Source organism: Nyctibius grandis, chromosome 4 (genome assembly GCF_013368605.1).
Source record: "Nyctibius grandis isolate bNycGra1 chromosome 4, bNycGra1.pri, whole genome shotgun sequence".
Classification (NCBI taxonomy): domain Eukaryota; kingdom Metazoa; phylum Chordata; class Aves; order Nyctibiiformes; family Nyctibiidae; genus Nyctibius; species Nyctibius grandis.
In genome coordinates, this window is record NC_090661.1 from 61,273,546 (window position 1) to 61,287,790 (window position 14,245).

Consider the following 14,245-nt stretch of genomic DNA (forward strand, 5'->3'; position numbering starts at 1 on the left):
ACTTAACTAACCAGCTAGCAGAACTGCAGTAGTGTACCCACTGCCCCAGCTCCCACGGGTAAAGCATAGGCTGGACTCTTCCCCCCACCCCACCAGGAGAGTGCTGCTTTGATATAAACACATAGTATCCTTACAAACTCGGAACTCATGCAACTACTACTTTGAATTCGCTCAAATATTGGTTATGCAACAGAGAACAAATGGAATTAGAGAACTAAACCAAGACTTGTCAGAGTACAGGGCAAGATCCTCAGAACTTGCCCCTACCCCCTAAGGAGTTCATTTAACCAAATGGGAGCTGTCCAAAGCCAAAGGACATCTGCTCTGCAGTAAGTGCTCAGCAGGCAGAGGAAGTTGGCAGAGCTGGCTATCAACAACTCATTCTCTTTTACTACTCTGCTTTGAAGAGAAATACCAGGGAATACAGAATGCAGGTACCTCATAGTTTCTTGAAAGCCTGGATGAGGTAGTGCTGACTACCTAACTTCACATGCAAAACTCACCCCCTCAGTACAGCACCATGAATCAGGCTTACAAGCTTCAGGAGCCTAGCTCCATTTGCAAAGTCTTCAAAAAAATCAGTGAAGTATTAGCACAAGTTAAATCTAACTTTGAGATTAAAATTGTCTTTGAGATCTTTGAGAACTGCCTGACTCTTCTGCTTTTATGTGGTGCTAGTTTGAAGTGGGGCATTGCAGAGCATGCACTATTAATTACAGATTTAACAAGGCAGCAGCTAGTACTCAAGATCCAAAGCACCAACTGATGCTAAGAGAAGCAGATTTTGTTCCCAGTGTTAACAGACAAGTCAGTGACACAACTCATTCTTAACACTTTTATTCTTACAGTTCTAGGTTTGAACTGTACATGCAGAGTTGCATAAGTCACAATAGAGATTTACAGTGGATTCTATTCTGTTTAAGGATTCTGGATTGCACTCTACCATAGTATAAAAAACAACTTTAAACATCAAGACCTTGTTAGGAGCAAAAGAGTTAAAGCTTCCCAAGTATTTCAGCTCTCCTAGATACCTAGTTACTAGGTACTGTATGTTAAACATATTTAGAATTGAAGAGCTGTAGAACACTAAATAAACTTGAACATCCTGATGTACACCATCTTTGTTACTTCTTTCCCACATTTCTGGCAATTAAGAATAAGTCAAAAAACCCTGCCACCTGCAACCAACTAATACAGACAAAATAACTACTCCTCACTTGCCTGTTTAGGGTTGTACAGTGTTAAAGAAAATATTCCCTCAATGGTATTTGTATCTCACATCAGCTGAAAAAGCAATGTAACAAAAATAAAGGTATAACATCTTTGAAAATAAATATAAAGAGGGAATGCAGACAAAGTGTCAAAAGATTTTTTTTTTGGCAGGTAACATTCATAATATACAAAATATAACTTATTCATATTAGCCAAGGAAACATTCATAAGTTCCTGTAAACGGTTTTAATCCACCTCCTCCATGCGTGATGTGTCATCATCTCCTTCAAGAGGTGGCATCTCCTCAGTAACTGCTGGACTGGCTTCTTCTGCAGCGGTATCATCCTCATCAATGCCTGTTCAGGAAACACATGGAACCATTAATGCCAGCATCAGAACTCCCAAGCAGCTTTACTCTCCTTAGCACTTCAACTCATCTGAGGGCTCCCCCTTTTCCCCAAGTACCAAGAAGCACCAAGGTGACCTCCAGACACTCAGTACCCTGCAAGGGCAGGTACCCACACCCAGAGTTTCCTGGCGAGAGGACAGATTTCTAACTTACCCAGGCCAAGTTTGATCATTCTATAAATGCGGTTGGCATGTGTCTGAGGATCTTCTAAACTGAAGCCAGAGGACAGGAGTGCTGTCTCATACAGCAAGATGACAAGATCCTTCACAGACTTGTCATTCTTATCAGCCTCTGCCTTCTGCCTCAGTGTTTCTATGATGGAATGATCAGGATTAATCTCCAGATGTTTCTTTGCTGCCATGTATCCCATTGTGGAGTTGTCTCTTAATGCCTGCGCCTTCATGATCCTCTCCATATTGGCAGTCCAGCCATATGTACTTGTTACAATACAGCATGGAGAAGTAACTAAACGATTGGACACAACCACCTGGAAAGTGAATATAAAGCAGAAGTTTGTAATTCAACATTTCAACACATCCACTTGATTTACTATCCCCACTGATTTAACTAAGGTTCAACTCTGAAATGCTGCTGCATGTCAAAGACCTAAGACTCATGAGATAGACGTGAAGAATTTGCAATACCAACTCAACAGAACCACTCAGCTTCACTAGAAACAAAAAGACAGACACCTTGCATCTGTAACGTTGTATCTTACGGAGAGACTGCCATCTCTTTCAGAAAAGGCAACTGTAACAGACATTGCTGCAGAGAAGGCTCAGATAACAATCTCATTTCAGATCATTAAACTTGTTACATACAGACACTGAGTACTGGTAATTACCTTTTCTACTTTCTTTTCAAGGATGTCTTTCATTATTTTGCACAGGTTTTCAAACTTGGCTTTCTTCTCCTCCTGTTTCTTTTTCTCTTCCTCATCTTCCGGAAGCTCCAAACCCTCTTTTGTTACAGAAACCAGGGTCTTGCCTTCAAATTCCTTCAGCTGCTGCACACAGTATTCATCAATAGGCTCAATCATGTAGATCACTTCCAGGCCATGTTTACGAAGACGCTCCACAAAAGCAGAGTTGGCCACCTGATCTTTTGTTTCACCTGCGAAAAGCAAGAATGCCACAGTTTTGGTCTCAGCCTCAGCACTGTAGCGTGGCAGCTTGTTTATTTTCTGAAGAGCCTATGCAACATTTCCAGTGATATCTGATGCCCATTACCAGCGAAAAAAGGGGGCACAGAACAGGTATGACAAGCTACTGCGAACATTAGGCTGGCCTGAAGAGACTCAAGCCTTTCACAATGACACCACAGCTTGTAATACTGGTTTGAAAGTAAATTAACATTTCTTGGAGTGCCAGGTTAAGAAATATTTCCCATTCCTACCCAGGAAGAAAACTGAGAAGCCTTGTACAGCATTTACCTTTTGAAAAAAGCCTTAGTCATCTGATGCCCCAACAGTTAAAACTGGTTTGAGCATCAGGTCTTAAAAATTCAGATACTCCTGGCCAAATTTATTAGTTAAAACCAGAACACAAAGCTATCTTAAAGGCACCTCAAGGACTCCTAAGTAAAGCATACTTTCTGGGCTTAGAGGGGAAAAAATGGTGGCTAAGCTAGCTGTGCAACAGGCATTTTACAACCTTAAACTGGATTCTCCCACACCTTGAAGGTGGGAACAGTGACACTGAACATTGCATTTCAAGAGTAAGGTAATAATTGAACAGCAACTATATTATTATAGCTCATTAAATGGTACACAGTTCTGAAGGACAGCAGTCAGCACTGAGGCAGTCACGAGTTTCATTGACAAGGAATATCTTGAACACCACCTCCCATTAAGTTTGCAAGGGCAGAGTTTATAGTATAGAAGATAATTATCTGTAGCTGGTTCTGCTGTCCTCATGGACACAGTACTGTACTGTACTAAGGAACCGTAACTACCATAGCTAGTATGACAGACACATCCTGCACAACACCAATCCCCGTATCTAAATTCACTAGAAGAACTACTTTTCATCTTCTCACCCCAGAAAGGTAACCCTACGTATGCACCTGCATTTACAGGATACTTCTGTTACCAACTCACCAGTAATGTAGTAGACATGTTTCTGGTTCTCCTTCATCCGAGTGCAGTAGTCCTTCAGAGAAACCATTTCATCACCAGATGCAGATGTGTAATACCTCAGTAATTCTGAGAGCTTCTTACGGTTCTGGGAGTCTTCATGTATACCAAGCTACAAAAGTAGAAGAAAAAACTACTAGGCAATTCCTGTAGATAAATACTAAACTGTGGTAGTTTAGCACTTCAGGCATAACAAAAAACTGTATTAAGCAAAACAACTACAAACCTTGATGTTCTTGGAGAACTGCTCATAGAACTTCTTGTAGTTCTCCTTGTCTTCAGCCAACTCAGTGAAAAGTTCCAAGCACTTCTTCACTAAGTTCTTCCGGATCACTTTCAGGATCTTGCTTTGCTGGAGCATTTCACGAGAAATATTCAGAGGTAAATCCTCAGAGTCTACCACACCTCTCATGAAATCTGGAAGATGATAGTGAGAATTAGCTTTATAGGTCTCAATGAAAACACAATTACCAGTCACCATCTAAATGGCTTTGCCCTTTTAAAATTAAGAATTGGTTTCTACAGAATTCTAGACAACACAAACTCAGCACTACTGATACTCAGATCTACTCAGCACTACTGAAGCTCAGATACTTCCCCATCAGCTGTTTAGGACTCAAGTCTTCCCCCTCCTGAATTTCTTTGAATATGAAGGGAAACTACTTGCTAAGGACTTTCTGTAACATTTTGGGGAACGTTTTTCTCAAACTATACTCACTCAGATATTCAGGGATCAGTTCCTCACAGTTGTCCATGATGAAAACTCTGCGTACATACAGCTTGATGTTGTTCTTCTTCTTCCTGTTTTCAAATAGATCAAAGGGTGCACGCCGTGGGACAAACAGGAGAGCTCTGAATTCCAACTGCCCTTCCACAGAGAAGTGCTGTGAGAAAGCAAGATGGTAATTTTAGTCAATTTGCACAGCTCTCACTTTAGTAACCTTTTAATAGCTCTTCAAATACAGAAGGCAAACAGTAACCAAAAAAGCACAGTAGACAAGACACTGGTCAGGAACAAGCACCTCCTCCAGACATATCCAAGTTCTGTTCAGTTGTTACCATGCCAAGTAGACCAATGCAGAAGACATATTCAGGTCCCTGTATTATATACTGACCTTCAGGAAACGTGTGTTTTTATAGCACTTCCCACTATAGACACACTAGAAGTACAATTACATCTCACTTTCCCAACCCCTTTCGCTCTAAGGCCTTTTCAAAACTAAGCTACAAACCCAAATAACTCAGTTCACATTTATCTGAAATCTACTTTTAATTTTTTCAGTTAAGACTTGGTAACAACTAAGCTACAAACTGGGAAGGGAACTGCACTTCATTTACTGTGGATTTGATTAAAATGTAAACATGGCCTTAACAGTACCCAGAATTGTAGCACAAAGTGTCACCCTCACTGTGTTTGAAACTGTCACTCCAAAGACTAAGCAACTTATCCCAGTAACATCTGGGACAACGGATAAGAGTTCAGTAGCACATGTAGCAAACTTCCAGCTTCAGTGGCAAGTGTAATTGTGCCTGAAGACAGACAGGAACTTACTTTGACAGCCAAGTGGTCTTCCCAGTCATTAGTTAGACTTTTGTAGAACTCCCCGTATTCCTCATTGGTTATGTCATCTGGATTCCTGGTCCAAATGGGTTTGGTCTTGTTGAGCTCTTCCTGATCAATGTACTTCTCCTTAATCTTTTTTTTCTTCTTCTTATCTCCATCCTTCTTTTCTTCTTCTTCATCAGAACCAACATCTTCAATCTCTGGTTTATCTTCTGTCTTTTCCTCCTTCTCTTCTTTTTCCTCTTCCTTTTCCTCAGCCTCATCATCACTCACCTCCTTATCACGTTCCTTCTCCACCTACAAGACAGATCATTAGTTAATCTGAGAAGTCCAGGAATTTTAATCATTAACAGCCCTAAGATATCCCTTGTAGTCTGTGTCACAAAGCTAGAAAGCACACAAAACATGGTGTCAAGTTTTCCTCACAGACTCAATGAAGGACTTAAATTCTGAGTGCCATGACACAAGAGGTATTTTGTTTCCATGTGCTTATGTGGTAGTTTATGCCATTTCATTACACTGACTTTCCACTAAAAATACTTTAAGATGTAGGTAACATACTCAAAGGTTCGGAGACTGATTTTACTAACTTGGTAAAACGTATTCTAATTTTGTAGAATAAGGTTGTAATTAACAGAATTGCATTTCTAAAGAGCTACATCCATGTAACATCTGTAACAGTTTTAATTAACAAAATACACATTACTCTTAAATGTAAAAAATACACTTGTTTTAAGGTGGCAATATTTGATTATATAATATTGCAAGCAAGGTACATACAAAGAGTGTAATAGGATAGCCAATGAACTGAGAATGCTTCTTCACAATTTCCTTGATTCGCCGTTCTTCCAGGTATTCAGTTTGATCTTCTTTAAGATGCAGGATGACTTTTGTTCCACGGCCCAAAGGTTCACCTAGAATGGAGTTCACAGGTTTTACTTGTGCAGAAGCAGACTAGGCTTTGACTAATTCTAACATACGCCTTCTTTAAAAAGGTACTCAGTAATTTCTTTACACTGGCAAAACATAAGCTGCTGTGTACAGAAACAGCCTTACAGACACTTCCCTCAAGCCTACTGTACCCAGCATGTATTTCAAATAAGCTTAAGGAGATTTTCACTAATTAAGTCTGTTCATGTGTCATCTTTCAAGTTTCTGTATATAGAGTCGTTGTATGACTCTACACAAATACTTCCATGTGTAAGCTTTGAAAGCTTAAGTCTTCATTATAACATACCATTTACTTCTGGCATTCCCTGATCTATCAACAGTTACTCAAACTGGAACAGTAAGAGAACAGCTGTGCCTGTGCTCACTCTGACACATGCCTAGTGCTACCCACTTTTCTGTCGTTTTTGTCTTTTTCAATGCAGGGAGTAGGTATCTGAATGCCAAAAACCTTTAGAAGCATACCTGAGCTGAAATATGTAATACTCACCATTATCAAGTCTGACAGTGAAAGATCCTCCAGCTGATGACTCCCAAGCATACTGCTCATCATCATTGTGCTTGGTGATCACTGTCACTTTTTCAGCAACCAGGTAGGCAGAGTAGAAGCCAACACCAAACTGACCAATCATGGATATATCAGCCCCTGCCTGCAGTGCTTCCATGAAAGCCTTGGTACCAGACTTGGCAATAGTACCAAGGTTGTTGACCAGGTCAGCTTTGGTCATCCCTATGCCTGTATCCACAATGGTCAGAGTACGATCATGCTTGTTTGGAATCAGGTTGATTTTCAGGTCTTTTCCAGAATCCAGCTTGCTTGGGTCGGTCAAACTCTCATATCTTATCTTGTCCAGAGCCTGTAAGGGACATGGCAAGCTTTAACATTCCCTGACTATTCCTAAAAATTTCAGTACTCCTATTGACAAGAACCAGGCTAGGAGTTAAGGTACTTACATCTGATGAATTGGAAATCAGTTCCCTCAGAAAGATTTCTTTATTGGAGTAGAAAGTGTTGATGATCAAAGACATCAACTGAGCAATCTCAGCCTGGAAGGCAAAGGTCTCCACCTCCTCCTCCATTGGTTGGTCTTGAGTTTGCACAGCTTCTGGCATCTGTAAGGAGAGAGGGAGCTGAAATCCCATCCGGAACAGCTTGGTATGCATACCCTTTTACAGGCAGGGACAATGGCATTCTGAGATAAAGCTATTTAACTATGTGGTTTCAAATACAGCACCACAGCAACACACACAAAAAAATCCAGATCTTCTTTCATACAGGAATTTTGATGAATGCAGAAACTAGACAAGATTTTAACTACAGATCTGTTTTACATTCACTTTGGTTTGCACCATGTAGGTTAACACAGAACTTTTCCTCTGCCCTCCATTAATTTACACATTAAAATACAACCCTTACTTCCCCGCTCACCCATCAGAAACCAAGTACACATCGCAAAAGAAGAAAAGCACAGCTGAGAACTTGGCCCGGCATTTGAGGTTAGTTGCATTACTCTGTAGTCGATTCTCACAGTGAAGTCTTAATTTGTAGCACTTTTTCTCCCATCCACCGCACATTTTGCCCATCCAACTATTATCTTTAGATGCACACGCTATCACAGCTGTAATTTATGTACCCATGCGGTCCAGCCGAACTCGTTCCTCTGTAATATTGTACATTACCCGAACTTGACCGACCACCGGCTGCCCAGGGGATCCCCCGCGTGAGGGAAAGCTCAAAAACGACAGATTCCATTCGAAAAGGAAAACCTCTCCAGCCGCGACCCCCCTCTAATTAATCGCTACAAGTGAGTGGAAGCCGAGTGCAATACTGCAATCCTTAACTGCCACGCCCACCAAGTAAGGAATAATAAAACAGCTCCACCCGTTATCGGACGCGGCTCCCAAGGCCCCGGTCGGGCCGGCGCCCGTGAGGCCACGCGGAGCTGCCGCCTCCCCGCGCGCCGCCGCGCAGCGCCCCCTGCAGGCTCTCGCCGGAAGCAGGAAAGATTCTAGAAACTGCCAGAGCCTTCCCCGACCGCCCCCCCCCTCTCCCTCCACCCACTCCCCGTCAGCACCGGCCCCACACCCCCCCGCCGCGGGCAGGGTGCACTGCCGAACAGCCCCCTTTCCCCGCTCCCTCCCCACCCGCGCCTCAGCCGCTTTCCCTATCAGAACCGCCCGCCATAATCCCTCCATCTTGCGCTCTCATGGCCGAGCGCCCATTCATTGGGAGCGAACCTCCCTCGCCGTCCATCGCCCCCACCCGTAGCGAGGCGGGGTCGGGTCACCCCCCTGCACCCCTGCGAAGGGGGAGCTAGTCCTGCAGGGACCCCCCCGCGGTAACAAACACCTTTCTTTGCCCGCCACCTACGCCTCCCTCCCCCAACTCTACTAGCACAAGAACACCCCCCACCCAGGAGCTGCCCGCCCGCCTTCCCCCGCCCTCCACCACCTCACATCAGAAACAAAAAAAAATACTAATAAATCAAATATACCGTCTTTAGAGACACCAGTCCCTCACCCCCTTTCAGCCATTCCCAGACTCCGAGACTCCGCAGCCCTCCCAGACCACTTCGCCTTTAACGTGAACTAAAGACATAAGGACAAAAGGCACGTCCTGCACCACGCGGTTCCCTGTATCACCACCTCCCCCCCCGCCCGCCCCGCACCCCAGCGCCAGGCTGAGGCATGCACCAACCGCTGCGATCTGAAAAGAAAATTATCCCTCAGCGGAGCCATCCCTTGTGTATAACCGGTTACCGCTGCAGCCGCCTCCACCGCTCACCTTGGCAGGGGGTAAGGGCTGCTGGTCTCCGCACTGAAGCCACTCACGAGCTCCGACCGCACCGCTGTCTGTCCACTAGTGCGCGCTCCCCGCCGCCCGTTCGGGTTATATAGCCCCGGCACCGCCTCCTTCCAGAACCATCGGGAACCTTCACTGACAGGCACGCGGGAGGGGGCGGCACGGCGGCGGGGGGGTGGGGGCGGAGACTCCCGGACACGCCGCTACGGGGCGGGGCCGAGCCTCTCGCAGCCAATAGTAGCCGTCCGCGACAGGTGCCCGTCAGAGCGCGAGCATCGCGCAGGCGTTTTCCGTCGCCTCCACTGTCAGGGCGGGGGGTGGGTTCTGCGCATGAGCCGGCGGCTGAATGAGCGCGCGCGCGCGCGCCCTGCCTGTTCATCCAACCGGCGGCTCGGCCGCGGAGTCGGGTTGGGGCGGGGGGGGAGGTGGCAGGTGGGCGCATGCGCGGTGGCCCCCCGGGCTGGCCGTTGGGCGCGCGCGGCGCTCTGAGGGGGAGGGGTCCGGGGGGGTTGCACAAGCGGCGGGTGACGTCACTCGCTGCCGTGCGCCGCTCAGAACGTCCTAGAAGCGGGCGGGGCCGGGCCGGGCCGGGCAGGCTGTTTCCGCCCCCCGCTGTTCATCCCCCCGCCACCCCCGCGGTACCCCGCTGCGCTAGTGAGAAGGGCCTAGAAAGCGCTGGGCTCCTTCCACCCTCTCCCGCCGGGAGAAGGGCACAGAGTCGGGGTGCGGGGCGGGAGCCGCCCTCTTTCAGCCCTCGTCCCCGCTTTGTAGCTCGGCCTCAGGCGCCTTTAGCCGCGCCGGGCGGCTCCCCGCCGGCCGGTTGTGCGGGTGGCTCCGGCTCTGGTTCGCTCTCAGGTCGGGGCTGTGGGGCGGGTTGGGGAGGCTGCGGGAGGGCCGGGTGCCGCGTCCCTGCCCTGCTCGCCGGGCAGGGTCCGTCTGCTCTGCAGGGCGTAGCTGGGTGAATCACGGCTCAGGGATGCTGTGGTAAAGCATTTCGCCTAATCAGGGAAAACAAAATCGCTTCTCACGCGGCAAGTACCGGTCTGCAAGTTGAACAAAGTCATGCCTCTTAGCCTATGTATTTGTTCAGGGTAAAAAGAGTCAAGGGATCAAATCCAAGAAGCTCAGAAGACCTACATAGCTATGCAGTTACTTAAGGATTTAAGTGCTAATAGTAGACATGAGACAGATGCCAATGCCGTTCAGTTTGTTAATGTCCCAAAGCCTGAAACCCGCTGGGATTCTCTGCCTGGACGTGGCCTTTGCCATCTAATCTGCAGGAAATCTTAGTTGATGTTCAAAGGGCACAGCTACAGACGTCTTTATACATACATTTATACATCTTGCATAAAGGCTTTTATAAGTACACATTATAGGTAGTAGCTCTGTGATTATGGCATTTAGCAGGGGAGTTATTTTTATATCCTGAACGACCTGATTGGGAGCAGAGAGTTAAATGCAGGTCGTCCATGTCTCAGGAGAATGAGCTGCATCACATATGATCCAGAGCAGGCTTCTAAAACTTTCCTCTTGCAGCTGATCCACTTTTTGGCATATAAATACCAAGTGAAGCTACATGTACAACTGTACACTGATGTAAGCATGAATCTAGACAATCTCCATGCTCTAAAGAATAGCAATTTGTTTATTTGAGGAATAAAAAGAATGCTGTTTCTGTAGCAAAAATTCATCCCAGGTGCAACTTACACTGAATTTAACTTTCTTAGCATCCATTATCCTGCAGTTTGACCTAGACAAGCAAATCTGATTGAATTGGGGCCTAAAGGCTTGATTTTGTTGCAGCCATATGTCTTTCAGGGAGTTCTCAGTACTTGTCATTATCTGACAAGAAGATGCATGAAGTATGCATGTAAGACATCATGTAGGACCTGTCAAGGAATTAAAATTACAGCTTGTTTCATTGCAGTTTCTGCAGTATCTGGATCAGTATCTGCATTGGTGCAATGACTTAGAGGACTCTGCCCTTCTAAATAGCGATGCTACAGCTCTGGCCCAAGCAGTTGGCCAAAATACAGGGTCCTGCAGGTTATTCTAATTAGAACGAAAAATTAATTGTGGTGTCAACAATGACATAAGAGGGTGTATAGATGAGCTGCTGCCTAGCACACAGGAGAAATCAAACTAAGATTGAGGTTATTTGCTCATGGTTCTAAATCACTGCAAAATCTGGATTTCATGCAATGCTCAGCCTAGAAAGTCTGGGTCACCATTTTGATGCTTACTCTGGCTGGTTGTTTTCTGTACCTTCTTCAAGTCTGATTTTGTGGTGCTTCGCAATGCCTTTCTTTTTCTTTCTCTCAAAGACATACGCTTCTACAAAATAATATGCACCAAAATCCTTTCTTGAGTATGATGCATCCCTTTCTTCACATAGTGACTATGATTTCAATGGTCCTACAGCTGTTTTGGTTGTCTGCTTCCATAAAGCAGGTTAACGGCTTTTTACCACTATCCTAATAAAGTGTGGCAGTTATACCCAAGCATAATGATGTAACTTTCATGTTTTTCTTAGATTAAAAATAGTCCTCGTATAGTATAAATTCTATAGGACATGCCTTTTAGGCTGAAACCCTCTTACATTCAGATTCCATTAACTGAAATGTTTTCTAACATTTATTTGTGTCAAAATAACTTCTGTATTTTAAAGAACTGCTAATCGATTACAACTTCTAGAAATCTGTCCAAGCATTTTTTTCCAGTAATATCCTACTAAAATTATTTGTGTGCTCTCCTTTGGAGATGTCAAGAATTTTAAGAGTGCCACTTCTATCAAAATATTCAAGATGGTTTTTTAGGAAAATATTTTCCTTTCTAATCTCTTGGTTAATGTGGAATTTAGTCATTCGGACTTAGGTCTATATGTAATTTTAAGCATGTGAAGACATGGATATGCATATGTCTGCAGGATCACATGCCTTTACACTGTCTAATGCAGCAGTCATATCATTCTGTTTCTCTTTTGTGATCATGTTATTCAGCTTTCAGAAGCAGTCTTCAAAAGCAGACTGATTTCTTTTGTCAAAATTGTTTGACAAGTACACTAGGAGAAAGTAATCTCATACCAAACCATCTAAGTTTTCCCAGCTCTGCTTAACCCAAGTTCCTGTGTGCCTGTGTAGAACAAATATTTTCTTCATGACTTGTGAATAATCTGTGTTCTTTTTGTTCTGTTATGCAGTGAGGGCTAGTGAAGGTGGGCACTTTGTTCCTATGGCTACTCTGTTTTAACTGATCCCCGTTTTGTATTGCTTCAGGTTTAGGCTAAAAAGACTGGTTCCAGACTTGGTTTCTGTCAGAGTTAGTTTTGGGGGAAAATCTGAGCAAAATAGTTCCATTTTTCAACCAAGAGATTAATACACTTTCATATTTTCACAAATAGTTCTATTAACGGGGGAAATGCTGAAGTCTGATATTGTCAAGACGTACATTCACACACACTTGTTCCCTCCCATATCCCCTAGACTCCCCTGACCCCTCTCCTCATCATCCCAAACCCATCTGACCTTCATCTGCCTTCCTTTAGCGCTCCACTTGGGTGAGGAGCAGGCCATCCTACAGCTGGCACACACTGGTGTGCTCAGTGAAGAGCCAGCCGTTGCCTCCCCGTTGTTAGGCCAGCCAAACAGGAAGGATAAAGCTGATTCCTCCCTGCCCATTCCTTTAAAAGAGGCAACAAGAGCACATGTCTCTGCTGCCCACTTACTGATTTCTGCAGACTTTAATATCTCTGTGATCTCTATTCCTTTGTTAGCTTTGAGTGAATTGGTTAAAGAGGTCAAAATTATTAGGGAGGCACTGATGGACAACCACCACGTTATTGCATGTGTTTCATTTCCTTAGGAAACTAGACTAAAAACATTCTTCCATTTTTTTAAGAACTGTTATAGCCAGTGTCTGAGGGATGGTTACATGGGATTTCATTTTTTCTGATTATACAGTATTAAAATAAATAACATGGGGCAACTGCCATTTATTCAGTAAGGTTTACTACTTCAAACATTACTGTAAACGCAAAGGTAAAAACCCCCAACAACCACAATATTCAATTCTAATTCAAAACTCGAAGCCCAGGCAGGTAGTTGATTTGCCATTTTCTTGTCAGAATCTGGGCAACTTTTGCTTCCAGAAAATTCAGATTTGAATCAAATGTTGAAAAAACAGGTCTTCTTTAACCAGAAACTGTTCCATACTGACAACACGTGCTAGGCAGTTAGGTACATTGCTGCACTAACTGCATGGGCCTCAATCTTGCATTTGCTGATTTCCTAAGGATTAGTCCCATACCTATTCCTCATATACATTTGCATCGTAATAGAGTCTTTAGTTACACAATTTCATAGAACTCCTTGCTATATGAAAGTTACAAAATTAAAAAAAGAACAAAGTAAAAGATGTCTGGAAGAAAGTTATTTAATGTCCAAAGCATTGAAATAACACCCAGGAAAAGTGGGTTTTATTCTTGATTCCATCAAAGGCTTCTTCTGTGTTGCTGAATAAGACTACTTTTATTTTTATAAGCCACAAAGAAATTAAATGACATTTGCATAGAGTATTCTAATTCCAGCATTTAACTAACTTTTGAGTGCTTGGTGTTGTAGCCTTAATGCTTTTATAACATTGCTTTAAAATTAATTCTGTTTGGGTTCTGACACAGATTTGTCATGTTGTTATCTCAGTGCTTTAGGGTTTACTTAAGGAAAACAAAACAGCAGCAACTGAAATTACCTAAACAGTAGATTTCAGAAGACTGACATAAGTAGAACGATGTGGTAATATGTGTTTAGATTCCTTTAACCCATGGAATTATGCATGTAAAATCTGTGTTATCATAATGAAATGTAAAGCTGGCTAGGCATCTCTGAGCAAAGCTTCATGCTTGCTTAAAACAGTTCCTCAGGGTGTCATTTCCTACTTTCTCATGTCTTACTGGAAGACAAAGTGATCATAAGACCTTTAGGTCACAAAAAAAGTGATTCATACTAGAAATAGGATCGATAGTCACTTAGAAGGAATATTTTTGCGGTGAAAAAGGTACTTAAGAGGCAGAGAACAAAATTGATCTCATAAAACGAAGTTGTACTTTTGAACTGTAGGTGGCAGCAATAATTGTATGGACCAAGGGCAATATGTATGCATATTTTTTTAAGAGTTTAT

The 14,245-nt window shown here is 43.8% G+C and overlaps 1 protein-coding gene across 1 annotated transcript; it reads right to left on the bottom strand.

The window, feature by feature from the left end:
* Positions 1–821: 821 nt before the first annotated feature.
* HSP90AA1 (heat shock protein 90 alpha family class A member 1) lies at positions 822–9,164 on the bottom strand. Its single transcript, XM_068397589.1, has 11 exons — positions 9,053–9,164; positions 7,222–7,380; positions 6,758–7,124; positions 6,100–6,233; positions 5,308–5,616; positions 4,474–4,639; positions 3,982–4,172; positions 3,720–3,867; positions 2,466–2,734; positions 1,775–2,108; positions 822–1,568 (listed from the first exon to the last, which is right to left on the bottom strand). Exons 2-11 carry the CDS (start codon positions 7,378–7,380, stop codon positions 1,459–1,461), a joined length of 2,187 nt encoding a protein of 728 aa, XP_068253690.1. The 5' UTR covers positions 9,053–9,164; the 3' UTR covers positions 822–1,458.
* Between the last annotated feature and the right edge of the window lie 5,081 nt (positions 9,165–14,245).

What these genes read in the sequence shown, in the direction of transcription:
- HSP90AA1 (XM_068397589.1), bottom strand. Translation starts at nt 7,380, where the DNA reads ATGCCAGAAGCTGTGCAAACTCAAGACCAACCAATGGAGGAGGAGGTG. An exon ending in GCTATCCTATTACACTCTTT is followed by an intron (nt 5,617 to 6,099) that starts GTATGTACCTTG and finishes TCTGTCTTGTAG; the next exon opens with GTGGAGAAGGAACGTGATAA. An exon ending in ACTGATCCCTGAATATCTGA is followed by an intron (nt 4,173 to 4,473) that starts GTGAGTATAGTT and finishes ATCATCTTCCAG; the next exon opens with ATTTCATGAGAGGTGTGGTA.